At 39.0% G+C, this 27,953-nt stretch overlaps 2 protein-coding genes across 2 annotated transcripts; one reads left to right on the top strand and one right to left on the bottom strand.

Annotated features, from left to right (window-relative positions):
• The first annotated feature begins 12,264 nt into the window (after nt 1–12,264).
• On the top strand, nt 12,265–13,493 carry LOC149690959 (uncharacterized). Its single transcript, XM_089869444.1, has 3 exons — nt 12,265–12,732; nt 12,821–13,016; nt 13,066–13,493. Exons 1-3 carry the CDS (start codon nt 12,265–12,267, stop codon nt 13,491–13,493), a joined length of 1,092 nt encoding a protein of 363 aa, XP_089725570.1.
• Nucleotides 13,494–15,659: 2,166 nt separating this feature from the next.
• Nucleotides 15,660–17,974, bottom strand: LOC149690958 (histone-lysine N-methyltransferase SETMAR-like). The gene is made up of 2 exons (XM_089869443.1): nt 17,424–17,974; nt 15,660–17,334 (listed from the first exon to the last, which is right to left on the bottom strand). The coding sequence occupies exon 2, from the start codon at nt 16,725–16,727 to the stop codon at nt 15,660–15,662; it is 1,068 nt and encodes a 355-aa protein (XP_089725569.1). The 5' UTR covers nt 16,728–17,334; nt 17,424–17,974.
• Between the last annotated feature and the right edge of the window lie 9,979 nt (nt 17,975–27,953).

Here is a 27,953-nt window from a genome sequence, read left to right as displayed (position 1 = left end):
TTAGATTCGAAAAATACTATGGGACATTTCAATATTTTATTGGACAATTTCCAGTGTCCTCTGCTTATTTCCGGCCCTGATTGGTCAATAGATAGTTTTCACACATGGAGGATTCATTCCATTTACACTGCAGGAGGCCACTGGCTACCTGGAGGACTAAAGCAGACGGGTTTTTGTCCATCAGGTAGCCCGGCCTCCTGCAGTGTAAATGGTATGAATTCTCCATGTGTGAAAACCATCCATATTAAAGGAATAGCGACCTGATTTAAAAATGATCTCAAATCTAAAGGAAACCTTACTTTTTGAGAGTTTAAACTCATAGGATTCCAAAAATATGCTTGATCAAAATTAAAATATGAGGGAAAACACAGACGAAACACGTCGAAAACTTGAAATTTGGGGGACCAAAAGCAAATTTACGGAGAAGATATTTGGCAGGTTTTTCTCCTTGCCACGTCACTGAATAAAATAGGCTTAACGCGGCGCATCACGTGAGCGACATCTGGAGAGAAAATTTCTCCTTACTACGTCATCATCAAACGAGCCACAAAATTTTAACTAGGCTTTTTCCAAACTGTACAATACTTTGATTGCAATTTTATAAATTGCTACGAAACCAAATACAAAAGAAGTAAACATATCATAATAAACTAGATTTTGCAAGGATTTTTTTTTCGTATTTTAAGTTTGTGGATGACGAAAATTATGTCGCTAACACTTTAAATGGAACAGTGAAAAATGTAACAGACAGAGCATCCCGGCATGCAGAGACTAAAAGTCTTAATTTGACTTACTCGTGACGGTGGGGGTGTAGATGACCATTGGTCAATTAGCAGCAGACATTGAAGATGAGTTCTAGGGCGCAAACGATGAAGGCGACCAATAAGAGGAGGGCCCACAAGGTGAAAGCCATTTTCAGCTCCTTTAGTCCGATTCTGAAAACCTCCACTTCGCCGTCGTCTTTTCGCTCCTGATGCAACCTGACTCCCCAGAAATTCTCGAACGAACGATACCAAACGGCAAGTTGGTCAGTTTCCACGAAGGTCCGCAATCTGAAACAATAGTTTCAGGGTTAGAACCTCTATTCGCAAAAGCATATAGATAATAAAACAACAAAGTGTCCTAGGCTACACTTCGTTGAATCTTGCTGGCGCCGTGTAATATGAGAAGCCAGAATAGTGTCGACCCCCTCTCCGCGACCGTGGCACAGGGAAAAGCCGTGAATAGGCTCATGAAGTAGTTCTCGGATGCTAGCTCTAATACCGAAGATTAACGTTAATTTGCATTGCCAAAATCATGCTCTACTTTCTATAAACCTATTTCCGTCCAGAAGCTCTTCCCTGATTGGTTAGTTCCTGTTGGCGGTTAATTCAGAGGAGGGTAGTTTGCTTATTTCAGTTTACACGAATTGTTCATTTTGTTTTTATATCTATATACTTTTGCTAATCGTTTAAACCGGTTTATATTAGTGGTTTATCTTAACTTATCTTACAAAAAAAAAGATGACCTTGACGCGTTATTGCGGGTAAAACACGCTCGGTTAAAAGCGTGTTCACCGAGTTGGTGAAACGCGACCCTTGTATGGTCCCGTTCAGCGTGGGAAATAAGGCGGTGGCACAGGGCAAATGACCAGTTTAAAAATTGCCTGGACCAGTTTAAAATTAAATCGGAGGGGGGTCAGTAGTCCACGGGACCACTAAGAAAACTCAAGGTTAAAACCAGAGTCCAGACATTATCTCAACTATTTTAATTTCCCACTTCTTTAGTTTGGCAGACGACGCGACTTGGTCAATGGTCATGGACCAGTTTAATTATTCCAGGCCAGGGGGGAAGGGTCGCTGACCCAATGTCCAGTTTAAAAAAAATCCTTATTTCCCACCCTGGTCCCATTACCTGGCATTGAAGAGCTTGGCGGCTTCCTTAGTTATGTTCGAGCTGAAGCAGTACACCTTGGCGGTGGTATAGTACTTTTGGGAACTAACATGGGTCTTTTCCCTGTAAAGCGGAATAGCCCAGGAGGAGCTCCTGGTCGTGGCAAACATGTGATGTATTCCAGGCAAATTGGAGAAAACAACCATGGTTGTTCAAAAATTTACGGCTGCATTTTTGCTGTTAATTAGATTTTTTAGAATCTGCAATATATTGCAAATAAACTGGAATATTCTGGAAAAATACTGGAATAAACCTGAAAAATGTTCAATTTCAGACAAAATTAAGGTGATTCCAGAGAGCAATGCAGAACATTTTAGACGTTTTGCAGAAAAAATATCTTCCGTTGGAAAACTCAGTACAACAGTATACAAAATTTAGCAACTCTAGAGTCATAAAATAGTTACCTTACAGCTAGAAAACAGAAGGGAAATAGTAACTCCCGTAAGAAATCAGGATGTTTGTAGGCTCATTACAAGTACTGTACCTTCCAAATATATTGTATGCATGTTACAGTCAGAAATTGCTAAGTTTGTAGGATAATTGCAGGCGCGTTTCAGATACTTTTTAGGATCATTGCAGGCGTATTTCGGATACTTTGTAGGATAATTGCAGGCGCGTTTCAGATACTTTTTAGATTAATTGAAGGCTCTTTTCATATACTTTGTAGGATAATTGCAGGTGCGTTTCAGATACTTTGTAGGATCATTGCAGCCGCGTTTCAGATTCTTTGTAGGATCATTGCAGGCGCGTTTCAGATACTTTGAAGGATAATTGCAGGCGCGATATAGATACTTTGTAGAATAATTGCATACGCGTTTCAGATACTTCGCAGGATCATTGCAGGTGGATTTCAGATTCTTTGTAGGGTCATTGCAGGTGCGTTTCAGATACTTTGTAGGATAATTGCAGGTGCATTTCAGATTCTTTGCAGGATCACTGCAGGCAGAGTCATTGCGGGTTTTCCTATCAATTATTGTGAATCAGTAGCCTTATATACCCTAAATTTCCAAAAAAAATTAAAGAGGCTTACGCTTGAGTTCAAACGTCAACGATAGCTATGTTTAAAATGATTTTAGGAATAAAGTTTCTTAAAACGATTTAACTAGAATTAAGGTAAATTAATGACGATTAAATTAATAAATATCATTTATATTTATTTAAATATTTAAAAATAGCCTCTAAATTGCGTCTCGACTTGGAGAGGTTTATTTTGGATTCCCAACTTGTACTCATCTCTTACAAAAATATTAAGCTGTAATTCATCTGAATTCACGCTTTTCTGACTTGCTAAAGTAATATCTGAGATGGTCCAACTGTTTAGGTACATGTACATTAAGTTCTCACCACATCTAGATAAGAAGGTCTTTTCGTCTATCTAACATCCACAACATACACACTCACAGAACGTAATCGAAAAATTCTTTCAAACTTATAGCTAAAAACCGATTACAACTGAAGGGAACGGTCCCGACAGGCTTGTTTTACGTCTATCCGCAACCAGGAAAACTGCTGTAAACTTATATGATAGCGCTAAAGTACTTTGGTTCGCAATTTCCTTCACATTTCGAGCGCCATGGTGATAGTAGATCATGTCTTAATCGGTTTCTATCCACGCTTGTTTTTCGTGTACCCGGGGCCACAAACACACACATGCACACACACACAGAAAGCTAGGTCTGGTCTCAAAAACTGGAATAAAATCACTAAAATAAACTGAAATTAATTTTATTTACTTTTTTTGGGTGAAAAATTGTTTTTCTACGACTTTTTACCTCAAATAGAAGTAACTCTTATTTTATTAGGTTTTGAATCTATAGAACTTGACTGCCAACACCTTTGAAAGCTTGGAATCCTTATGTTGTTAGTATTGGATACACCTTAAACATAACTGCATAAGTTCGTAAGATGTGTTCCATAAGTTTGTCACTGGTTACTTCATGAAGTGGTGTAGGTGAAACGTCATATTCTCGTAAAGTGACGCCTGTTGAGCCATTGTCAAAGGCTTAATAAGGCTAAATAGGAAGTTGGACTGCAAAACCGAGTGTATTCAATTCTCGCGTCATTCTCGAACTAGCTCTCAGTAAGTCTCTAGCATTACGAAGTATAGGCAGTGTCATACTTATTGAAACATATCTGATAAACTTATGATAACTGTATATACAATACTGGCCCATTTATGACCAAAAAATGTTTCAATTTTCTATCTTTTATGGTGGTTTAAATATTTTTAGGATCGAGACGTGACAGTATTAGATCAAAAGCTTTTTTAAGATGCCTTTTTAGGCCTAACCAATTCTTTATTCAAATTTTAGAAAAATAAAAGCAGTAATATTAATGCCTAACAGAAGCAGATAAAAATTTAGGGTGCGCTCGAAGTTGACTTCCCGTACAAAAATTTTAAGCTGTAATTCATCTGCATACGCGCTTTTTTTATCGCTACCACGCTGTAATAGGTATACATTAAGGCTACATTTCTGCAGCTCAAAAAACGGGAAAATTTCACAGCAATTCTAGAACTGCAAATTGACTGCCGTTTCTTCATTTTCTGTTTGTTAACTGTTAACTGACTAGCCTGGCAGAAATATGCAGCGCAATTCTGCAAACGCTAAGCAAAAGTAGAAATACCAGCTGTTAGTTTAAAACTGTAATTTGACCGTTTTTATAGATATGATACAGGTCTGCAAAAGTGATGGAAAAGTAGAAATCCAGCTGCTAATTTAGAACTGTAATTTGACCGTTTTAATAGACATGTTACAGGTCTGCAAAATTGATAGAAAAGTAGAAATCCAGCTGCTAATTTAAAACTGCAATTCTACCACATTTATAGACATGTTACAGACCTGCAAAAGTGATGGAAAAGCAGAAATGCAGCTGCCAATTTAGAACTGTAATTGGACCTTTTTTATAGACATGTTACAGGTAGATAGATAGAAAAGTAGAAATCCAGCTGCTAATTTTAAAAGGGCAATTTGGCCACATTTATAGGCATGTTACAGGTCTGAAAGAGTGATTGAAAAGTAGAAATCTAGCTGCTAATTTAAAACTGCAATTTGACTACATTTAAAGACATGTTACAGGTCTGCAAAAGTGATGGAACAGTAGAAATACAGCTGCCAATTTAAAACTTTAATTTGACCTAAATTGACCATTTTTATTGACATGTTACAGGTCTGCAAAAGTGATGGAAAAGTAGAAATTCAGCTGCCAATTTAAAACTGTAATTTAACCACATTTAGAGAGATATTGCAGGTATTCAAAAGTAGAAAATTCTACTTTTGAATACCTGCAATATGTCTATAAATGTTGAATAATTACAGTTTTAAATTGGAAGCTAGATTTCAGCTTTCCCATAACTTTTGCAGACCTGTAACATGTGTATAAATGTGGTCAAATTGCAGTTTTAAATTGGCAGCTGGATATCTACTTTTCCATCACTTTTGCAGACCTGTAACATGTCTATATAAATGGTCAAATTACAGTTTTAAATAGGCAGCTGGATTTCTACTTTTCCATCGCTTTTTCTGATTTGTAACATGTCTATAAATATGGTCAAATTACAGTTTTAAATTGGCAGCTGGATTTCTACTTTTCCATCACTTTTTCAGACTTGTAACATGTCTATAAATATGGTCAAATTGCAGTTTTAAATTGGCAGTTGGATTTCTACTTTTCCATCACTTTTTCAGACTTGTAACATGTCTATACATGTAGTCAAATTACAGTTTTAAACTAGCATCTGGTATTTCTACTTTTCTATCGCTTTTGCACACCTGTAACATGTCTATGAAAATGGTCAAATTACAGTTTTAAATTGGCAGCTGAATATCTACTTTTCCATAAGTTTTGCAGACCTGTAACATGTCTATAAATATGGTCATATTACAGTTTTAAAATGGCATCTGGATTTCTACTTTTCCATCACATTTGCAGGCCTGTAACATGTCTATAAATATGGTCATATTACAGTTTTAAAATGGCATCTGGATTTCTACTTTTCCATCACATTTGCAGGCCTGTAACATGTCTATAAATGTGGTCAAGTTGCAGATTTAAACTAGCAGCTGGTATTTCTACTTTTTCATCACTTTTGCAGACCTGTAACATGTCAATAAATATAGTCAAATTGCAGTTTTAAATTGGCAGCTGGATTTCTACTTTTCCATCACTTTTGCAGAACTGTAACATGTCTATAACTGTGGTCAAATTACAGTTTTAAACTAGCAGCTGTTATTTCTACTTTTGCATCGCGTTTGCAGAATCGCGCTGCATATTTCTGCCAATACAGACAATTAACAGATAATAAACAGAAAATGTAGAAACGGCAGACAATTTGCAGTTCTGGAATTTCTGGGAAATTTTCGCGTTTTTCGAGCTGCAGAAAATGTAGCCTTAGTTTATACCTATTACAGCGTGGTAGCGATAAAAAAGCGCGTATGCAGATGAATTACAGCTTAAAATTTTTGTACGGGCACGGTCTTTTTCTTTTTAGGATTTTAAAGGTTTTTGTAGTACATATCCACGTCGCCATTCGAGCAAGCGTGGATGATTTTCTGCCAGTTTATTTATTCCGGAATTATGTTGGGTTTTGTTATTCAAAGTGGCCCCAATTTCCTTACTTTTTTTGGCTTACACAATTCAGTTACCACTCCGCGATCAATGACCCTAAGTACGATGTCGGGCCTTAGAAAGGCGTCCTCGAGAGAGTCGATGTTAACGCGTTTCTGGTTGACGTAACTGGCCTTCGTGGTGCCGCTCAACAAGTTGTTGAAAATGATGGAAAAAAGAATTCACAATCCGGCAAAAATTTTCACCGCCGGCCACTGACGAATCGTGAATCCTGTATCAAGTGAAAGATACCGTCGGCAACCACCTCGAATAACTTAAAGAAGTCGGCGGACTGTTGACCCGGCCCAACCCCCAATCATTGACGTCAGCGGCTGATGTAAAACGCGTCAAGGAGGAATTATTTCGTGGTTCTAAAGCGCTTCCTCGCATCCGGTTTATCTCCCCAGCGCGCACTCCCAATAGTCGTAGACCCCGGCTGCGTTTGCCAGAACCGTCGACCCTAGCGCTGTTATTGGCCCAATTGTATCACCTTCCGGATAAGGCTGAGCGACGCAAAAATAGGTAAATGCCTTAACATTGAGAAAATCACTTGATTTTCTACTTGACCCTCCCTTTAACGCCGCGAATACTATGAGGGTCAAGTTGCCGACAAGGTCCATGGTTAGAGGATTGATACGTTTAAACGCCATACGCTACCTTTCGCCAAGAGGGCTCCGAAGTAGAGAGATAGAATGTTGAAGACGCGATGAGGAGTGATTCTCAGTCCTCTTAATCCACTCTGGATGGTCTCAACGGCCGTGATGGCGAAGCAGGCTACGATGACACCCCACCGGATCTGAGGTCGCGGAATGGAAGCCTTCAGTTTTTTTTTCAAGTGAGACCTAGGAGGAAAGAGTGGGACGTAGTAGACTCGTTGGTGGACAACGCGGTGATGAACGTCTCCCAGAGGACCTTGCGGGGGTTGGGGCGACGAGCACTCTGGATAGGACATGATTGCCATTGATGGAAGTACGTTAGAGATACCCTCGGTCCATATAACTCTTTCCTCCAAGATGAGGCATGACATACCACGGGAGAAAGCAATCCGAGGTCGTTCAAGGCTCCCGGCGTTACCCGTTGAACCTTCTCGTGACGCTCAGACCACAAGTAATTGTCAACGTACATGACTGGCTCCGAAAAATACGGGGTGCCATCACGGTGTGTTGCGGTAAAATACGATCTGGTCATTGGATTAAGGTTTAGGTCACTCTGAAAAGATATCGACATTGAGCTGCACTTTCAACAATTGAGTGTGACGATTGCGCCTGGCAAGCGGTACGTCATGGACCCCGCTTTTGTCTCTCGTTCGCTTTCATATTATCGATAGTCTACTCGGTCTTATAAGGATCTGAATACCGGGAAGTGTTTCCCGTCTATGATTGTAGACACCATTAAGTTTAGAAGCGATATGTTCCGTAAGGATGACACTACCCATACTTCGTAATGCTAGAGGCTTGCTCGAGCTAGTTCGAGAACGACGGAAGCCAAGCGCGAGCGCCCGAGACTCCCGAGTCTACTAATAATGTCGCGCGAATCTGAATAAAATAGGCTTGACGCGGCGACACTAACAAGCGTCACTTGAGCGACACCTAGAGGGAAAAATTCTCCTTACTACGTCATCAAACGAAAGAAAATCTTAACTAGGCCTTTTCCAAACACAATACTTTGATTGCAATTTTATAAATTGCTACGAAACCAAATTAAAAAGTAAACGTTTCATGATAAACTAGATTTTTCAAGGATTTTTTTCGCATTTTAAGTTTGTGGATGACGAAAATTATGTCACTAACACTTTAACAACTACCAAGATGTTTCATTTGGGCTCAATCGTAAAGAGTTACGAGAATCTAGGATTGGGTAGGGTTCTTAAAACGGATTAATGGGGGGGAGGGTTCGCCCCCATCCCAACCAAGAAAAGAACTCAACCACCAACGCGTTTCTAACGTTATTCGGTTGAATCCCTATCATTTGAATCTGAAAATTTGGTGTTACAATGACTAGCTTCATGGCAAGAACGGAGAATTAAACGAAGTGGGTCTTTCACACTCAAGTTCTACTTACCTGATATTCTTCCTGTTGAACATTTCTATAGACGTATCTGGTAATGAATCACGAAAGAAGCGTTTCATTTAGAACTAGTTCCGCCCTTTTCCAAGGAGCATGTAAAAGATGGGAGACTCGGAGGCGAGTCAGACAAAATGCACGTTTTCCGCCTTTCCTAAAACGGTACTGTGCCGCTCCCCCGGTTACCATGGTTACCGCTGCCCCCTCACATCAAGAGAGCGAGCGTACATTCTCGCGCATGCGTTTGTTCAAGCCTCCTTGCTCTAGCCTCATGAGCTTGTTTATAGTTTCGAATATCCCTCGTTTCCAAAAATGATCACGTGACGCGCGCCTTGGGCGTCGAAGTTGCGCGCCACTGCACGCGGTATCAGCCTCGTTTTTTTTAACTCCCCCTTTCCAGAACGGGTCTTCCTCCCTCTTCTACATCCTCCTTGCCATTTCCCACGGCGTCAATAAATCCAAGTTAGCATTTATAATTGCTAGGGTGGTTCGAGAAACCTTGTACAAAAAGGGTTTCTTCTTCAAGGTGCTTTTGCCAACCAACTTGAAGCGGGTTTGAAGGGAAATTTTTAGTTTTCAGAGTATTTTCTCGCGACTAAAGCAAGTAGTCCACTTAGCCTTGCGAAACCGTTTTAAGTTCGTAAATCATCCGAAAGATGGCGCCCATTACCTGAGTCGGAAAGCATCGTTTAAGAAACGTTATCAGATGGCGTTCTGTTCGTATTTGGATACGTGGCGTTACGTCAAGGCTTAGTGGACTACTTGCTTTAGCAGACAGTGCCATCAAAGTGTCTTCCGGGGATGTTGAAATGGCTTAAAACCAAAAGAACACTTCATTAACAACTCCCTAGCTGCCTTTGGCTGTAGACGACGTGTAAACTGACTCTCAATTAACCAACCGCCTACAAAAACTAACCAATCAAGGAAGAGCTGGCCAATTAACGGAAATAGGTTTACATGATGCTGGCGATCCAAACGTTCATTTTTGGCATCTGAGAACTACTTTACGAGCCTATTCACGGAACGGCTTGTTCCCTGTGCCCTCCACGGTCACCCGGGAAGGTAGAGTGGCATCGACACTATTCTGGCTGGGATAAAGGAGTTAGGGCATACACGGCGCGAGCAAGTTTGAACGATATGTACTTTTGTCTTTATATCTATACACTTTTGTCAAAACTAGTCGAGCAAGCCGTTCCGAATGTGGCTTCATTCTTACCTGAGTCGTTTGCTGTTTTCAAAAGGATAGTCGAACAATCTTTCGAAAGAATCTCTGGGATTCCTTCTGCAATCAAGAAACCAAAATCAATGTGACAGTTAATTCTATTTGGCTTCATTTTTGAATTATGACTGACTGATAATCAACACCCAGACAAAACGGCTTACCCTAGAAGGCTGAAAATTTGCAGGAACGTTAAAAAGTAGTAGGCGCGTACTAAGAACACATTCCCCCCAATCCGCCGCCATCTTAATAAATGGCGACCAAAAATGTACAAAATCTTCTCTATGCAACAAAGTCCGCGTGTTTCAACAGATTTCACAAATATTTATTACACTGGTTTCCTTTAACCTGTAAACGGGTTGATTGGTCTTTCGGGTTCAATTTGTTGCCATCTTTTTAAATGGCGGCCAACAATTTAAAAACCCTTCTTTATAGAATAATGTCTGCGTGAAAAGTAATAATCAAAAAATGCGTGTCCCTAGGGAGGGGCTGATGGGCAACGCCGAGGCCCTTAATTCGCTCCTAGGGTAGGGCTACAAAAATATTAGTGGAATCAGTAAAATCTACCCATTCTTTATAACATTTTGTTGGAAGTTCTTATTACACGCGAGCAACGACGCCAGCTAGTTGTTTATAGAAATGAATGAATTGACTTATGGTATGGGGGCGAGACGGGGTACTGTTCATGAGCGTTTGATGTTTTCGGGATGGTCAATGACCATCTGTCTGTTATGACCATTTACGGGTCTTAGGACGCGGCCTACGTCTAAGGGGAGGTTGTTTGAGGCCGTCTCAGGTTTGCTAGAAAGTCTGAGGCGTTGAGCCGTCCTTCTGGGGCAGAGGAAGATGACGTGGTCGACCTTGTCCAAGTCCGTACAGAGCGGACAATGAAGCGAGCAAAGCGCGTGTGGGTAGGCGGCCGCGTGCGAGCCTGGCCAGGAAGAAGTAGGACAACCCTCGGTAACGGGATATACAGGGGGTTGAACCATAGCCGTCTCAGAGCACTCTCTGAACCCAACCAAAACGCCTAGAGCCCAGCGCCAAAAAGCGAGAAGACCTCCGTGTTTCGGGGTGCTTCTTGACACACCCTTACGCCCTCTGAAGTTTTCTTCACCAATGTCAATAATACTATTGGGAAAGGAACATTTGTGAATGTGCCATATAGAGAACAATCATGCTAAGAAACGAACAAACAACGCGCGAAGCTGATATAGGGATCTAAAACTGACAAAATTATCGAATCTTAACAATAGAAACATTTTTAAACTGAAGGAAGGCGCGTGAACTATTCGGTTTGCTCAATAGAGCTCTCTCAGAAGCCTTAGTATGACGTCACCCCTGCTATATGCCCATAGAACCCAAGTGGTAATAAACACGGCTGCCCACAGCCAAAGCTAAGCCCGTGACGTTTTACTTAGGCACTGACGTGACGTCGAAACTGAGATAGCTCAATTGTGCCAGAAAAATGTCTCACATTACCCTGGCAACTTTCCCGTAAACGCTGATATTGTAGATTTCATTTTTCCCCATTCGAAAGGGAAGTCCGGTACTGGTTAGCTCAGTTTTCTAAGCCTAAATTGAAGCGACCACCGGAGAAGAAACGCTTTCAGCGGATTGTTCAAATGTCCTGGCTATCCAGTGCTAGCTTGCGAGATGTATAGAGTCTGCCTTGGTATTGCGGCTTGCTTTTAGCGCATCATACACTCATTACTTATTGCGTTCTGATTTTCCTATTTGGAAATCTCGAGGACTCGACGCCTTTTGAATTATTCGTGGTTATATATGTATTACGAAAAGACGGACGAGTGTTTGAACATTAAAAATTCATCGAGGACAAATGACGCTAAAACACGGCCTAAAACTTCAGCTATCGACTGTATGACGCTACATACCAAACTAGCTTGTCCCAGCTAGCTCGGCCAATCAGGAGGATGTCGTGCCCAATATCGTTATTTGACCAGAAGGTGATAATAGAAGAAGCGTGACACTCTGTGTCCTCTTAACACTTTAGTTACATAACACAATTCTTCCCGGGCTCATGGCACCATTTTGTTTACTCTCCCGCTCATCAAACTAACTTCAGATGCTCATCGCACCGTGCTACGGTGAATTCTACTAGAACTTTTTGGTATTTACTAAATCCTCAGCAATCAGCCCTACATACATTGATTTTCTTGACGTGGGACAAAAATCCTGCACAAGCGCATGCGCCTTGGCAAATACTTAAGCAGCGCTAATAGATATAGTAATGATGAGGTGGAAATATTTATCGCGTATGTGATTTGGTTTAGTAACCGTGCACACTTCCGATGTTAATTGCCCCGCAGTGTCGCTTTGTGGTTGTACATTTCTCTCTCGAAGGGAAGCATTATACACTTCTGATGTGACTTACTGCACTCTCTCTCTCTCTCTCTCTCTCTCTCTCTCTCTCTCTCTCAATAGTCATGGATGGATTGCGACAAATAGACCTTACGGTCAACTGTGCGAAAAGTAAAGCAATTATCATTAGGCATGGGTGCTTAGACCACTCCGCAGACGCGATATCGACACTAAGTGGGGATACTATTCCCACTTTAAAACCCGGTGAAAGGGTTAAGTACTTGGGTATTGACTTCGAAGACGGAATAGTCCTGGACAAAGCTAAGGTGATTCAGCCTGTTGGAAACAATTTGGACCTTTTAGTTGCTAGTCCACTGTCGAACCCAAGCCAAAAACACAACATCATTAACCAATTCATTTGGCCTTCAGTGGTGTATCCTTTACAGAGTGCTCCTTTACGGAATCTGACGAAGCAATTCCTAGACGACTTAGATAGGTTTATAAGGGGAGCGGTGAAGCAAATACTTCTGATTCCAACAGACACGCCAGATATGATGATATACTCCCCACGAAAACTGCGAGGTCTAGGGGTTGTATGTGCCGCCTGGGAGGCCTATTAGCAACATTATAGCATCAGCCTAAAACTGAAAACCAGTCCTGAATGGCTGTCGGGACTTACAGGCGGAAATCCATGATTGTTTAAATAAACTTAATATCCACCTAGAGGACTCATCAAAAACCCCGTCCGCCCAGAAAATACGTGACATTCTACGAAAGAACGCATTTGAAGAATGGAGCATGCTCCCTGGAAAGGGACTTGGGATAATCCAGTTTTCGGAATATCCGAGAGCTAATAGCTGGACGACCACAGGCTACGGTTTGTCATCGTCGCAATGGACCACCGCAATAAAAATGAATTGCAACAGCTGCGCCACTAGAGGCACAAAAGGCCGATCGGAAGGACTGCGTGGACAACACGACCAACACGAATAAAAGAGCGGATCTCGTGGTTATTGACCAAAGAGGAAAAATACAATGTCCAGACCGTGCCGCTTCGGACACACAGACCCCTAAAGGTTTCATAATAGACCCAACAGTCAGATTCAAAAAAGATCTCGGCCAAGCTAATGCGGTTGACTTGGAAAAGAAAGCGTATATGGACCCCACACACGATTACTTCAGGGGAAAGTTTACAGAGATTCAGAAATGGGATACCATCGGCCTTTACATCGGATCAAGGGGAACAATATCAAAACTTTTTACGGACTTTATTCGCAGGTTCAATTTACCAACCGCGATGATTAACGACATTTCGACGGCAGTCATTAGAGACTCACCCGTACAAAAATTTTAAGCTGTATTTCATCTGCATACGCGCTTTTTTATCGCTACCACGCTGTAATAGGTATAAATTAAGGCTACATTTTCTGCAGCTCGAAAAAGGCGAAAATTTCACAGAAATTCCAGAACTGCAAATTGTCTGCCGTTTCTACATTTTCTGTTTATTATCTGTTAATTGTCTGTATTGGCAGAAATATGCAGCGCGATTCTGCAAACGCGATGCAAAAGTAGAAATAACAGCTGCTAGTTTAAAACTGTAATTTGACCACAGTTATAGACATCTTACAGTTCTGCAAAAGTGATGGAAAAGTAGAAATCCAGCTGCCAATTTAAAACTGCAATTTGACTATATTTATTGACATGTTACAGGTCTGCAAAAGTGATGAAAAAGTAGAAATACCAGCTGCTAGTTTAAAACTGCAACTTGACCACATTTATAGACATGTTACAGGCCTGCAAATGTGATGGAAAAGTAGAAATCCAGATGCCATTTTAAAACTGTAATATGACCATATTTATAGACATGTTACAGGTCTGCAAAACTTATGGAAAAGTAGATATTCAGCTGCCAATTTAAAACTGTAATTTGACCATTTTTATAGACATGTTCCAGGTGTGCAAAAGCGATAGAAAAGTAGAAATACCAGATGCTAGTTTAAAACTGTAATTTGACTACATGTATAGACATGTTACAAGTCTGAAAAAGTGATGGAAAAGTAGAAATCCAGCTGCCAATTTAAAACTGCAATTTGACCATATTTATAGACATGTTACAAGTCTGAAAAAGTGATGGAAAAGTAGAAATCCAGCTGCCTATTTAAAACTGTAATTTGACCATATTTATAGACATGTTACAAGTCTGAAAAAGCGATGGAAAAGTAGAAATCCAGCTGCCTATTTAAAACTGTAATTTGACCATTTATATAGACATGTTACAGGTCTGCAAAAGTGATGGAAAAGTAGATATTCAGCTGCCAATTTAAAACTGTAATTTGACCATTTTTATAGTCATGTTACAGGTGTGCAAAAGCGATAGAAAAGTAGAAATACCAGATGCTAGTTTAAAACTGTAATTTGACTACATGTATAGACATGTTACAAGTCTGAAAAAGTTATGGAAAAGTAGAAATCCAGCTGCCAATTTAAAACTGCAATTTGACCATATTTATAGACATGTTACAAGTCTGAAAAAGTGATGGAAAAGTAGAAATCCAGCTGCCAATTTAAAACTGTAATTTGACCATATTTATAGACATGTTACAAGTCTAAAAAAGCGATGGAAAAGTAGAAATCCAGCGGCCTATTTAAAACTGTAATTTGACCATTTATACAGGGTGTTTCTGAAAAGTCCATCACAAATTAAGGGGCGTGTTTATGGGACCAAACTGAGCGGAAAGTACCAAAGAACATGGGGTGTACAACATTTTGTTACGGAGATATGGCCTTCCAAACATTCGCCCCTAAAACAAGGAAATATCCAAAAATGAGGAGTAACACTTAAGACCGACTAACCAGCTTGTTTAAAATTACTAGACAATTTCAATAGCCTTTAATCGAACAATTGATTTCTACCTTTACTAATCAGAAGCGTATAAATGAGTAGAAGTATGCCTACGGTGGTAATGTAAAATTAATCCCAAGTGACATGATGTTTCAAGATCTTCCCAGCACCAAGTAAAATGGTTCTGATTGAAGGGACTTTTATTAGCACAGCGTAAACAACGTTATTTTCAGGAATTAGTCCAAATGTCCACGGGCGGCATTACAAAAACGAGGCAGTCTTTCGAATGATACTTGGACATGTTGGAAGATCCCTGGCTTGTTCCTGTTATCTCAAACCGTAAAAAGCTACGCAAATCTTCATCATCACGGACAACACTCTTGTACGTTAGGTATGACCTTGAGAAAACCTAAAAGGACATCTCGAATGTATTTGAAAAACCCATCTCCAATTAAGGGGCGTGTTGTTTGTTTCCAACAGAGTAAACTCGCCCAGAGAACAATTACAATGCAGAGCCACGTTTCGGCGTTAATGGCCCACAAAGGTGGTCCCAAAAACAAGAACAAACTTTAATTTGTTTCGTTCAGTAAGTGTTTCATGTGTCATAGATAAAACGCCATGATTAATGCACGAAGAAAATGAATTTATTGACAAGTTTTAACATTTAATTGCAACTAGTTACAATAATTGTTCAAAGTGTTCACCACCCGCGTTAAGGCACACATTAGCACGTCTTACAAATGATTCCCTTACACGTTGAAAAATGCCTGGAGTTTCGCGAATTGTTTGACAGCCGTGAATTATTCGTCGACGTAGCTCTTCAACATCGGGCACTTCAGTCTGATAAACTAAGTCTTTCAGGTGGCCCCAAAGAAAGAAATCACAAGGGTTCAGATCGGGTGATCGAGCAGGCCACTCCACAGGTCCACCTCGACCTAACCACCGCAAAGGGAAGGTCGCGTTAAGATAATTTCGGACCGCGATGCTGAAATGTGGTGGTGCACCATCGTTCATGAACCACATTCTGTTTACCAAACCTAAGGGTACGTCTTCGAGTAGTTCCGGTAAATCGTCCCGTAAGAACTGCAAGTAAGCCACACCGTTTAACCTGGGCTCTAGGAAATTTGGCCCAATTAAATTGTCACCCACAATACCACACCACACGTTTAAACTGAATTGTACTTGGTGACTTCTAACGCAAGTTGCGTGGGGGTTTAGCTGGGACCATTGATGTTTATTATGTAAGTTAATAATACCATCCCGTGAAAAGTTAGCTTCGTCAGTAACCAACAAATCCCGTGGGAAATCGATATCGTTTACTTTAGCCAGAAACCACTGACAAAACGCCGTGCGTCGTGGGTAGTCCGCTGGATTCAAACCTTGAACTTTTTGAACATGGAAAGGATGAAACCGGTGGCTTCTGAGGATTTTCCACACGAGCGTGTGGTTTACGCCTAATCGGCGACCAACTTGGCGGGTACTTGATTCAGGCTCGTCCTCGAAAATGGTGAGAACTTCGTCTTCTACGGCCTCTGGGATGGCTCTCGCTCTAGGTTGAGGTCCAGCCGGTTGGATTCGTCCATCTTGCCTCAAACGTCTGTCCACAGCCTCGAACGTCAGTCGATTTGGTAGTCGCCTCTGCGGAAATCTTTCCTGATACAAGCGTACAGCTGCAGCGGCATTCCCCTCGGCTAGTTCATACATTAGGTGCATATCCGCATATTCGGCATTTGTGAAGAAAGGCATTGTAACAGACTTCGTTGAATTATGAGTTTAATAAAACAAACACATGTACGTGAAACCTCTTTTATTCCTTTCTTAAAAAACATAGTGCTCTGTTTTAGTGCTCTGTTTTTTAAGAATAGGCGAAGTTCTCACTATTTTCGAGGACGATCCAAAAACAAGCAGCCGCCAATTGGTTTGCTGATTAAGAAAAAACCACACGCAACTTGCGTTAGAATTCACAAAGTACAATTCAGCTTAAACGTGTGGTGTAGTATTGTGGGTGACAATTTAATTGGGCCATATTTCCTAGAGCCCAGGTTAAACGGTGTGGCTTACTTGTAGTTCTTACGGGACGATTTACCAGAACTACTCGAAGACGTACCCTTAGGTTTAATAAACAGAATGTGGTTCATGCACGATGGTGCACCACCACATTTCAGCATCGCGGTCCGAAAACTTGTCAATAACATTTTCTTTGTGCATTAATCATGGCGTTTTATCTATGACACATGAAACACTTACTGAACGAAACAAATTAAAGTTTGTTCTTTTGTTTGGGACCACCTTTGTGGGCCATTAACGCCGAAACGTGGCTCTGCATTGTAATTGTTCTCTGGGCGAGTTTACTCTGTTGGAAACAAACAACACGCCCCTTAATTGGAGATGGGTTTTTCAAATACATTCGAGATGTCCTTTTAGGTTTTCTCAAGGTCATACCTAACGTACAAGAGTGTTGTCCGTGATGATGAAGATTTGCGTAGCTTTTTACGGTTTGAGATAACAGGAACAAGCCAGGGATCTTCCAACATGTCCAAGTATCATTCGAAAGACTGCCTCGTTTTTGTAATGCCGAACGTGGACATTTGGACTAATTCCTGAAAATAACGTTGTTTACGCTGTGCTAATAAAAGTCCCTTCAATCAGAACCATTTTACTTGGTGCTGGGAAGATCTTGAAACATCATGTCACTTGGGATTAATTTTACATTACCACCGTAGGCATACTTCTACTCATTTATACGCTTCTGATTAGTAAAGGTAGAAATCAATTGTTCGATTAAAAGCTATTGAAATTGTCTAGTAATTTTAAACAAGCTGGTTAGTCGGTCTTAAGTGTTACTCCTCATTTTTGGATATTTCCTTGTTTTAGGGGCGAATGTTTGGAAGGCCATATCTCCGTAACAAAATGTTGTACACCCCATGTTCTTTGGTACTTTCCGCTCAGTTTGGTCCCATAAACACGCCCCTTAATTTGTGATGGACTTTTCAGAAACACCCTGTATACAGGGTGTTTCTGGCAAGTCGGGGACAACCTAAGGGGGATATTCTCTGGGTGATTTTTGGTCGAACATTTTGCCGTCCGGGCCACTGTTTTCGAGTTATGATTTGAAAGTTTTAGGGTTGACCCCTTACATTTAATTAGCATTGTCATTCAGTTTCTTAATTACTTTTAAGAAGTCATCCGAAAAATACTCAAATATTAACTCTAAATTGCCCCCATAATTGGTGCTAGACTTGCCAGAAACACCCTGTATATGATACGTTCGCATAAAGAGAGCGACTAGTAGGACTGTTTAGTGCCCCGCCCTACATTTTGGCGCGAAAACGGTTGAGAAGAGAAGGCGGTTCATAATGGCGCCATTTCTTCTTATTTGAACAACGTAATTTAAAGTGAAATAAGAGATATCAATAAATGATGTGAATCTGAAGAATTAACTTTGACTATACTATTAAAAAGAAAACCAACTGAATTTTATGACTACAATCGTTTGTTTGGTCTTGTTGTTCTATGGTATTACTGAAGTGCATAGCTAATATTCCTCAAAAAAAACGAAAAATTTTTAATGCTTTTTCTATGGGACGCTAACCCTAAAAACTGTGAATTTTCCTTTAATATTACGGAAGGGTGTCATGTCATATCTACAAGGGCCTACCGGCCCTGTAGAATAGGGACTTGGCAATTCAGGCTTAACTCCGCCCCCAGCGCCATTATGGTATGTTTTTTTAACAGAATGAAAGCTATATAAGCCCCTCCTCCTGGTATGTTTTTTAGCACTAGTGGAAGGTAGCCTGACGTTGCATGACGTAGTACTGCCAAGTCCCTATTACGGATGATTTCAGTTAATGCGTTTAACAACATTTTAAACTCACCTTAGACTTGTTATCATCTACCAATTTCGATTCACGAGCTTTTTGTAGAATATACTCCAACTAAACAACGTAAAACGATTATGAAATGTATATATTTATATAAATTTAAAATGACTGTATGGACAGCGTTAAATTACTTACCAGAATATTCACATAGGCAAACTTAATTTTCCTTTCCTGTTGCGAACGATAAAATTTCGTGAATGCGACACGTCTGTAGCCTGACACGCGGCGCCCAAGTCTACACTCTACACAGAGTTGCCAGATCAGTTTTGAAGATCTCGCCCAACCCAAGCGGAAATCAGCCCAAACAAAAATTTTGTTTTTGCAAAAAAGCGCCCAATACAGAAAGTCTTTTTAACAATAAGAAAAGTTCACCTTAGTTAAAAACCTTATTAAATCGGAAGAGCGACACATACATAATACATAAAAAGATTCAAAACAACTAAAAAAAGAAATCATTAATAAATACATAGAAATTAAATCTATCCCGAAACCCGCCGCTGCACGCCATTTTTAAGAAAATTTTAAATTGTTGAACGTCATTCTTTTTTCGGGTTTTCATTGGCCAAACTTTCCGTCCAATGACGGTCTTTCTTAGAAAACAACTGATACGCTTCGTCTGCTAGTTACGATTGACTTGATTCTGTTTTGTGTCCTAAACTAGTTATCCGAATATTTATTTAAAATGTCGTTTTGCATCATTAAAGGTTGTCGTAATAAGTATTCAAACAAAAATATAAAATTTTTCTCTGTTCCGAATTTTGTAAAAAATCCCCGGCTTGCTCTCCGATGGACTGAAAATGCCGAAGATAAAGTAAAAACTTTCTATCAAGAGGTAACAAAACCTAAGCCTTGGCCAAAACATAATAGGAAATTGGAGTTTGAAGAAGGGTTTGTTTTGAAGAACACCCCATATAAAGTGTGTGAGGTACATTTTAAGGAAGATTGCTTCGAAATTGACTTAAAAGGCAAGCTTTTGAATAAAGTTATTAAGAAGAAACTGATAGAAGGTGCTTTTCCGACACTATTCAACATTGAAACTCCTGATAGCGCTTCCATATCTTATGGGAATGAAGCTGCTAATTTTATACCTGACTCATTTTTTGAATTATCGCAGCCACGTGCTGTGTCACATCAAGAAACGCAAACTGATGGAGTTTTCATTAAAATTTTGAAACCAAGATTAACTTCAGTTGAAACTCAAACAACAGTAACAACTTCAGATTTCTCTACGGATGTGTGCGAGGCTCAGATTAAACTTGAAATTGAGAAATCAAAAGCTCTTAAACTTTCATCAGCGTTACGAGATCATTCTTATCCAGTTTTTCAAGCTTCTTTAAATCCCCTAAATCCGGTAGATAATCCTAGTCTATCTACAAAAGTCTGGGAAGATATGAATCGTAAAAAAAATATAACACAGTTTCAGTCTACTCCTATTCCAAAGGGAAAAAAGTCAGATTTTTTATCACCAATTATGGAAAACCTTTCTACTTCGGAATCTTTCAAAACTTCAATAACTGAAAATGCCTCTGAAACTTCGTTATGCATTCCAAACTCCGATGATGATGATGATGAATATGACCCTGATGAATTTTCATCTCAAATTGACAATGAACATATTCCAGAACGGCTTGTAAAAGAGGCCAAGTTTGTGGTTTTTGAAAGCCATTTGGATAATTTGCTAAGCCGAATTATATGCGGTTGGGATTCATGCATCCGTGTGGTTGACAAAAATACAATTAAAAAATCGCAAAATGAGGGAAGCCAGCTTACCATTACCTTTAATTGTTTGGATGGTCATACTAATATTTGGAAATCGCAACCAGTCCTTGGAAAAATGCCATGTGGAAACCTTCTAATTGCTTCATCTATCTTGTTAACTGGGGCCACTTATCATCGAATTAATTCGTTTTTTGAATATATGGGCGTGAGAGGGATTAGCAAAACTACTTTTTATTATCTACAGCGTAACTTTGTGATTCCAGAAATTAATAACGCATGGGTGGCAGAGCAAAGTGAGGTTTTAAGCAGTATTAATGAAAAAAACGATTTAAGTGTTTCTGGTGATGGAAGATGCAGCTCACCTGGCTATTGCTCAAAAGATTCCGTTTACACACTAATGGATCAGGAGAGTGATCAGATTATTCATTTTGAACTAATAAATAAATCTGAAACAAATTATATTTCTGGAAACATGGAACTTTTAGGATTAAAAAGGAGTTTGACAAGACTGATAGAAAAAGGAATTGAAATCAAGCAAATAACCACTGACAGACACATTCAGTGCAAGGCCTATCTAAGAGATTATCACCCAACAATTTATCATCAATTTGACATATGGCATCTTGCTAAAGGAATCCGATCTAAATTGTTGAACGCAGCAAAAAAAGAATCTGGAAAAGAATTATTGCCTTGGGTTAAAACTATAAACAGACATCTTTGGTACTGTTCTGAAAACTGCGAAGGCGATAAAGAAGTGTTGATCGATATGTGGAAGTCGGTGTTATACCACATCAGAAACATCCACGAATTTCCAGACCTAGAAAATTATCCTAATTGTGGCCATGAACCTTTAAGCGCAGAAAAAGCAAACGTGAAAAAATGGTTGGATATTGAAAGCGATGCCTACGCAAAATTGGAGAAAAATGTCTTGGATAAAAAGCTATTAAAGGATCTTAAACAAATTAACAAATATTCTCACACGTCTGAATTAGAAAATTATCATAGCTTGGTAAATAAGTACTGCCCAAAGCAGTTGGACTTTGATCATAACACAATGGAGGCCAGAATTCAATTAGCAGCTTTAGATCATAATAACAACGTTGGTCGTCAAACATTATTTGAACTAAATGAAGGCTTAGAAGTAGGCTCTCTTAATAAAGAGGAATTTACATATTACTTTTCAAAAGCTACGTCAGAGTGGCACGTACGCCCAATTAAAGAAGCTGAGACATATTTCTATATATTCAAGATTATTGAAAATATAGTTAAGAGGAAGATTCAATGTGCCAATGATAGTAAAGAACCAGTGGTTATGCCAAACATAGCTTCGATTCGTAGACCTAGCAAAACCGAATTAATAGCTGCCGCAAAGAGGAGAGGATTAAATTTTGACGTGTAAATCTTTATATTTAAACAATTTGTGAAGTCCTAATATTTCTTTTGTGTAAACAAAATAGTTATCAGAAATGTTAATTTTAGGAATGTTGCTTTGATATTATCACATTAAGGAACGTTCTTTAACAAACCTCAATTTCCATTCTCTTTAATAAGTGTGGCATTAGAATAAAAATTGAGATCACTTGTCAAATTTTTGAAGAAAAAGTTAAAATTCTGTGTTTCTTAGGATTGGAAGCAGAAACGGTTAGTTTTCGACTTTTTAAAAATTAACTGTAAACTTTTCAGACAGTTCCAGAATTTTAGGTCTTTTGCGTGGAAAATACAGAGCCAGTGCAATTTTCGATTAAAAAAAAATTCTGTATTTTTGAAGTACATAAAACAAGATATTTTAGAAAACAGAAATGTTTGTATTTCATTTTTATATTGATCCTGTAAAATTTACAGTTGAAACTGTAAAATCCCTAAATTTAATGTGAAAGTTACAGAGCCTTTCAGCAGTTCAAAAAAACTACTGTATCTGTATTTTAAAATTACAGAACATACTGCAAATTAGATAAAATTATAGCTTCTGTAATTTTTCTCTGTAAAAATAACATAAATTTCTCTCAGTGGACCATGATCATCAAGTACAGCAAATTGGTGTTAATAACCAACCCGATGACATAACTGAAAGTGAAGAAAATGGAAACAGTACTCGACTACGAGACACACCTGAAATTTGTGACACTGATAACAGTTCCTTAGAAAAAGGAATTATGGTGAACACATTAGAAGAACATAAATGTAAAGTGTCAGCTAGTTGCGGAATTTTGAAACAACAAACTGTAGTAGCTTTGACTGGAATTCAGTCAATGGAACTTTTTAATGAAATAGTTATAATTGTTAGTGAAGAATATCCTAGTAAAAGTCCACTACCTGTAGCTGACGGAATTTTACTTACACTAATGAAGTTAAACTTGGTATTTCATATTCCGATCTCGGAGCTCTTTTTGGTCTAAGCCAGCAGATAACTTCTAGTTATTTCAAACAAACATTATGCAAGTTAGCGACTCTCTTGGAGTCATCAGTTACATGGCTAGAGAAAGAAGAAATTGTGGAAGCTATGCCGCATTGCTTTAAGGAATAGACTGATACAAGAGTGGTATTAGATTGCACCGAGGTATCTGTTGAAAAACCCAAGTGTTTAAAATGCAAGATCAAGACTTATTCTCACTACAAAGGGACCAATACTGTAAAAGTACTCGTTTGTGTAGCTCCATCCGGTGTGATCACCATGGTGAGCAGAGCATATGGGGGAAAGTCAACAGATAAACAAATAACTGAAGAATGCGGGGTCTTAGAACGATGCATACCATACGCAGACGCCATAATGGTAGACAAGGGGTTCGCTATTGAAGATCTTTGTAACGAAAGAGGGCTCAAACTAATTAGGCCACCTTTTCTAAAACGTAAAGCTAAAGGTCAAAAAAATAAAAAAGGGAACAATTCCCTAGAGAAGATGCTTTGCTTACGTCAAAAATTGCGTGTGCTAGGGTACATGTTGAGCGCACAATCCAGAGACTAACAAGACGGCCCAAGGGCTCGTAATAGTAGCCATATCGTACGAGTGAATAGCCCATCTATACCCTACCCTAATGAGTGGATAACCCCTCTATACCTTACCCTAATGAGTGAATAGCGCTATCTTTTTCAATACTTAAATGATTTACCGTGCATAAAATCAGAGTTAATAGCCCCTCGATTCCCTACTCTAAACAATGATTAAATTATAACCGTATAAATTTACTTATGCTGTAATTCTAATATTCCGGCGAATCGAAGAACAGATAGTTTTTAGTGATAATCCCCTCGATGAGTTTACAACATAGACTTATGCCGATGCACACTTATCGCATCTTATAAATTTCTAACAAGGACTTATGCCCAGAAACCTTTGAAAGAGAAAGTTTAGTTATAGCAAAAGTAATATAAGAACCTCCCTACGAGGGGAAAGTGTACAAAGGCGAACTTTTGCCAATACATCCTCGTCCCGCGAATGTCCCCGCGCACTTATACGGTCGTAAACAAAGTTACAAAAAATAGGGCCGCGGCGCGTAGAGCGTAGGAATACATTCTCTGATGATCTCGCGATTGCGTCGGCTGCTTAAGTTAGTCAATCTCACAGACTCATTGTAATTTTAAGCATTTCCAAAGAAGTAATTCATGCTGCATTTTTAGATTTTGATGATAATCAATCATTAATAATCAGGGAGTGACTAGATTATAGGATTTTCATAGGTCTTTGCATAAAATTTGATTTAAACCCTTACCTTGCCAAGGTATATGCCTAACACTGTACATAGATAGATTTTAAAATGGTGTTATTATCTATCTCGAAATTGTATTCTTGTATTCATTATTTTCACCCTCTTGGCTTCACAAAAAACTACATTTTCTTTTCGAAATAACCGTTTGTGAATATTTATTAGTAAAAATAGGAATCCTCTATTTCTTACGACAGACGGCTTAGCAGACTACACAGCTCTTTTTCCTCTTTCCCTTTCCAACGACCATATCAATCCTCTATTTCTTACGACAGACGGCTTAGCAGACTACACAGCTCTTTTTCCTCTTTCCCTTTCCAACGACCATATCAAAGGACTAAGATCTACCGTACCTTGTCCATGCGCAATAGTGTCTGAATATGGCATTTGGCGGTGCGAGGATGTCTCGCGTGCTTTAACGTTACGACTATGGTGTCTTGTATACTTCCCTCCCGTAGGGAGGTTTCTTATATTACTTCTGGTTATAGTGATTACGCATTTTAGTGATTAACCCCTCGAATTACCTTTAGCAATGCTAAAATGATCAAACGCATAACGCTCATTTAACACTATGTTAGCTCTATCTAAACCCACGTTTGAATTAACAGCCAAAACGTTCCAGTCAAACATAACATAGATGACGATAGCTACCGAACGAGAACGAAACACATGAGAAGCGCTGTAGGAAACGGGGAAAATCGTTATCTATTTAATTAGCACATACATAAAAAGAAAATAAATATAAAAACCCCAAAAATACAAATTCATAAGTATCCGACCCCACAGATAAAAATTCAAAAGTTTCCGACCCCACAGATTAAGAGGTACCCCACCCCACATCACCCCGACATTTTAGAGATAAGAATAAATTATAAAAAAACTCGGAGTTTCTATCAAGTCTCTATGGTTCATTGGTAGAATGGCTGTCTTCTACGCCACCGACCCGGGTTCGTTTCCCGGGTCTGACTTGAAAAAATTTTAATTAAAATTAAATCTCTAACCGAGCCCAGTAACCCCTATGGGTGGGTTGTGGTAATATAAAGTTCCTTTTAAGCCAAAATCTGACGATAACGAAGCGACAACCCCGGCCACTACTACTACTACTACTACGGACGGCTCGGGTCAAACTAAGAGCCTATCGTATACTACGATATGGCTAAAAACGTTTAACATTTTCCACAAAAGACTACCGTGGGATTTATTACCATACATCTATAAGATTTTTGTTGTAACCAGCGCTGTAGTAAATTTGTCAACAGCTATTTTGGCTGACAATAAATTTTAATATCACCACTATTTAAATATCACATCTCTTTTATTATCACAATTATTTTAACATTTCAATTCCATGTATTTCTTTAAAAAATATTTGAAATAAACTGATTGCAATTTAACTAAGAGCTTGGGAACAAATTCTTTGTCAATAGGAACTTCAATAATTAAACAATCGTCACTTTGTTTTGAATACACGACTAGGTGACCTACTGAGAGGCCTAATATTGCTAGATTTAGTTGAATTTGTCCATAATACTTGCGCTTAGGTTTTAATTTCAAGGTTTCTTCCTTATGGTTTAAAAAATTCAACCCTTTGATCATTTCGTTCAGAGGCTTGGTAGCACCAATTACAGGGCATTTAACTTCAATTAAAATTGAATTATTTAAACCATCTGGAGAGCAAGCTAGATAAGGATGATCAGGATGAATGACTAATCCAATTCTTGTCACTTTTACACCAAATTTTGCCTCATATTTTGCAATTGCTATGGGTTCGTTAAGGATTCCATATTGGGTATTTTCATTTCCACAAAATCTGGATTCAATAATTTTTTGAATCTTCAAGGACGGATCTTTCTGATAGGTGTAAAGCTCGTAGCATCTGCTTGCTGTTATTCTTATCAGTCTGTTACACGTCCATACGTGATCGTTCTGGCTAATGGATTTGATTGCAATATCCAGAGCCATGGCATTTGTGACTACAGTGTTTTTTTCATAGTAGAGTCTTTCACTTCGGGTTAGATTATCAATAAAGCTTTCAATATTCTCGTTTAAGACAGACATATTTTCGCTGTCTAACATAATATTAAAACAGATTTTGATATCACCAAAAGCGTCATCAGTAGAATTCATGGTGGTAGCGATAATTGAGTTGTTTTCTTTTAAGGGAGATTTAGGAATCGCTATCCCAATTTTTGGAGCAGGTAAAATATGTTTGTGGAGCGCTGTTTCATTCCTTGATACCAGAAGAAGCCTCAATAATATACTCCTTTGCTTTTCTTTATCAAATGATGAAACATCATATTTCGCTCGTCCAACACAACAAAGTTCTTCGGTGGTTGTGCCTTTGCGCATTTCAACTGCCTTTTTCTTAAGTTTCTCCCATTTCTGAGTAATATCTGCGCATGTTTTCTCCTCTTTCGATAATGTCTCAGATCGGTTCACGAGCAAAAGCACAGCTATACAGTGTTTGCAAAATCCCCCACTACCACGCACTTGGACATGAACAAAGAACAGTAAACTCTGAAAAATGCTTGTTCAACTCCAGAATTACGTGATGTGGCTCTCCAGAAAAAGCTGATGACTGTAATACAAGGGCTTCTGTTTTGTGGCCTTTAAGCTTTTCAGATTCTCCAGTCACGCTGCATGAAATGACGTGATTACTCCTTAATTTTTCCTCTCCTTGTTGCAGACAATTAACTCTAGTTCCAATATAGTCTAATATATTCGTTAATGGCAGTCTGAAATCAACTACTACAAAAAATAAAAGTACCATTTCCGGCATTAAATAGGCTTATTGCTTACCATCTTCAGTATAGAAAGTTGCGTTATTTATTTCGTTGGCCATTAACTTGCTTTACACCGGAAAGTTTACAAATTATTATCAGGTAAAAAATAAATTTTTGGATATATTTTACTCACGTCAGACGTTGCATCTCATACTACTACAGCCTAAAGAGTACGCAACAGATATTTTTTGTTTCCTTTAGATCGTAGTTCTACTTTTTCGCCGCTAGGGGAGCTATAGTATCTTTTGGTTGCGAATACTGTAGTTATGTAAAGTCATTCTTCCCGGGCGAGGGAGCCCTTCTCGTTTGCTCTCCCGCTCATCAACTTTGGGTCGCTTATTCTTACTATAACGCAAAGGGACAAATAAAATTCAAAATTAAATTTTCATGTAATAATAACAATAAAAAATTTAGACCATATCCTCCTCTACGCTATAAAGTAATCAGGGTTCATACTTCAACTTTTGGAAAACAAATTTCCCTGAGATTTCCAGGTTTTTCCCGTATATGGAGTATCCTATGGAGCAAATGTTAACGAAGGAGGGGAGGCTATAACACAGTCAAAGAACATCCCCGTATCTCTAGTACAACCAGAGTTATGAGCCTCCATAGTGTAGTTTAATGTTAATCCTATGGAGGGTATGTTCATGAACATTTTGTTTAATTACTCGGCCCCTTTTTACTCGAATCTCAAGTTTTTAGTATGGTTGGATGGGGGACAAACAGGACTATCACATACTCAAAGGGCATCCCCGTATCTCTAGAACAACCAGAGTTACGGACCTCCATAGTATAGTGTAATGTTAATCCTATGGAGGGGATGTTTATGAACATTTTGCTTAATTACTCGGCCCCTGTTTGACGCAAATTTCCCTGATTTCCCTGAAT

The sequence above is a fragment of the Phalangium opilio genome, unplaced genomic scaffold (genome assembly GCF_054372755.1).
Source record: "Phalangium opilio isolate 3A_F unplaced genomic scaffold, DU_Popi_V2 ptg000026l_1, whole genome shotgun sequence".
NCBI classification, from domain to species: domain Eukaryota; kingdom Metazoa; phylum Arthropoda; class Arachnida; order Opiliones; family Phalangiidae; genus Phalangium; species Phalangium opilio.
Note: the sequence above shows the minus strand (reverse complement) of the source record. Positions and strands in the feature narration are given on the sequence as shown.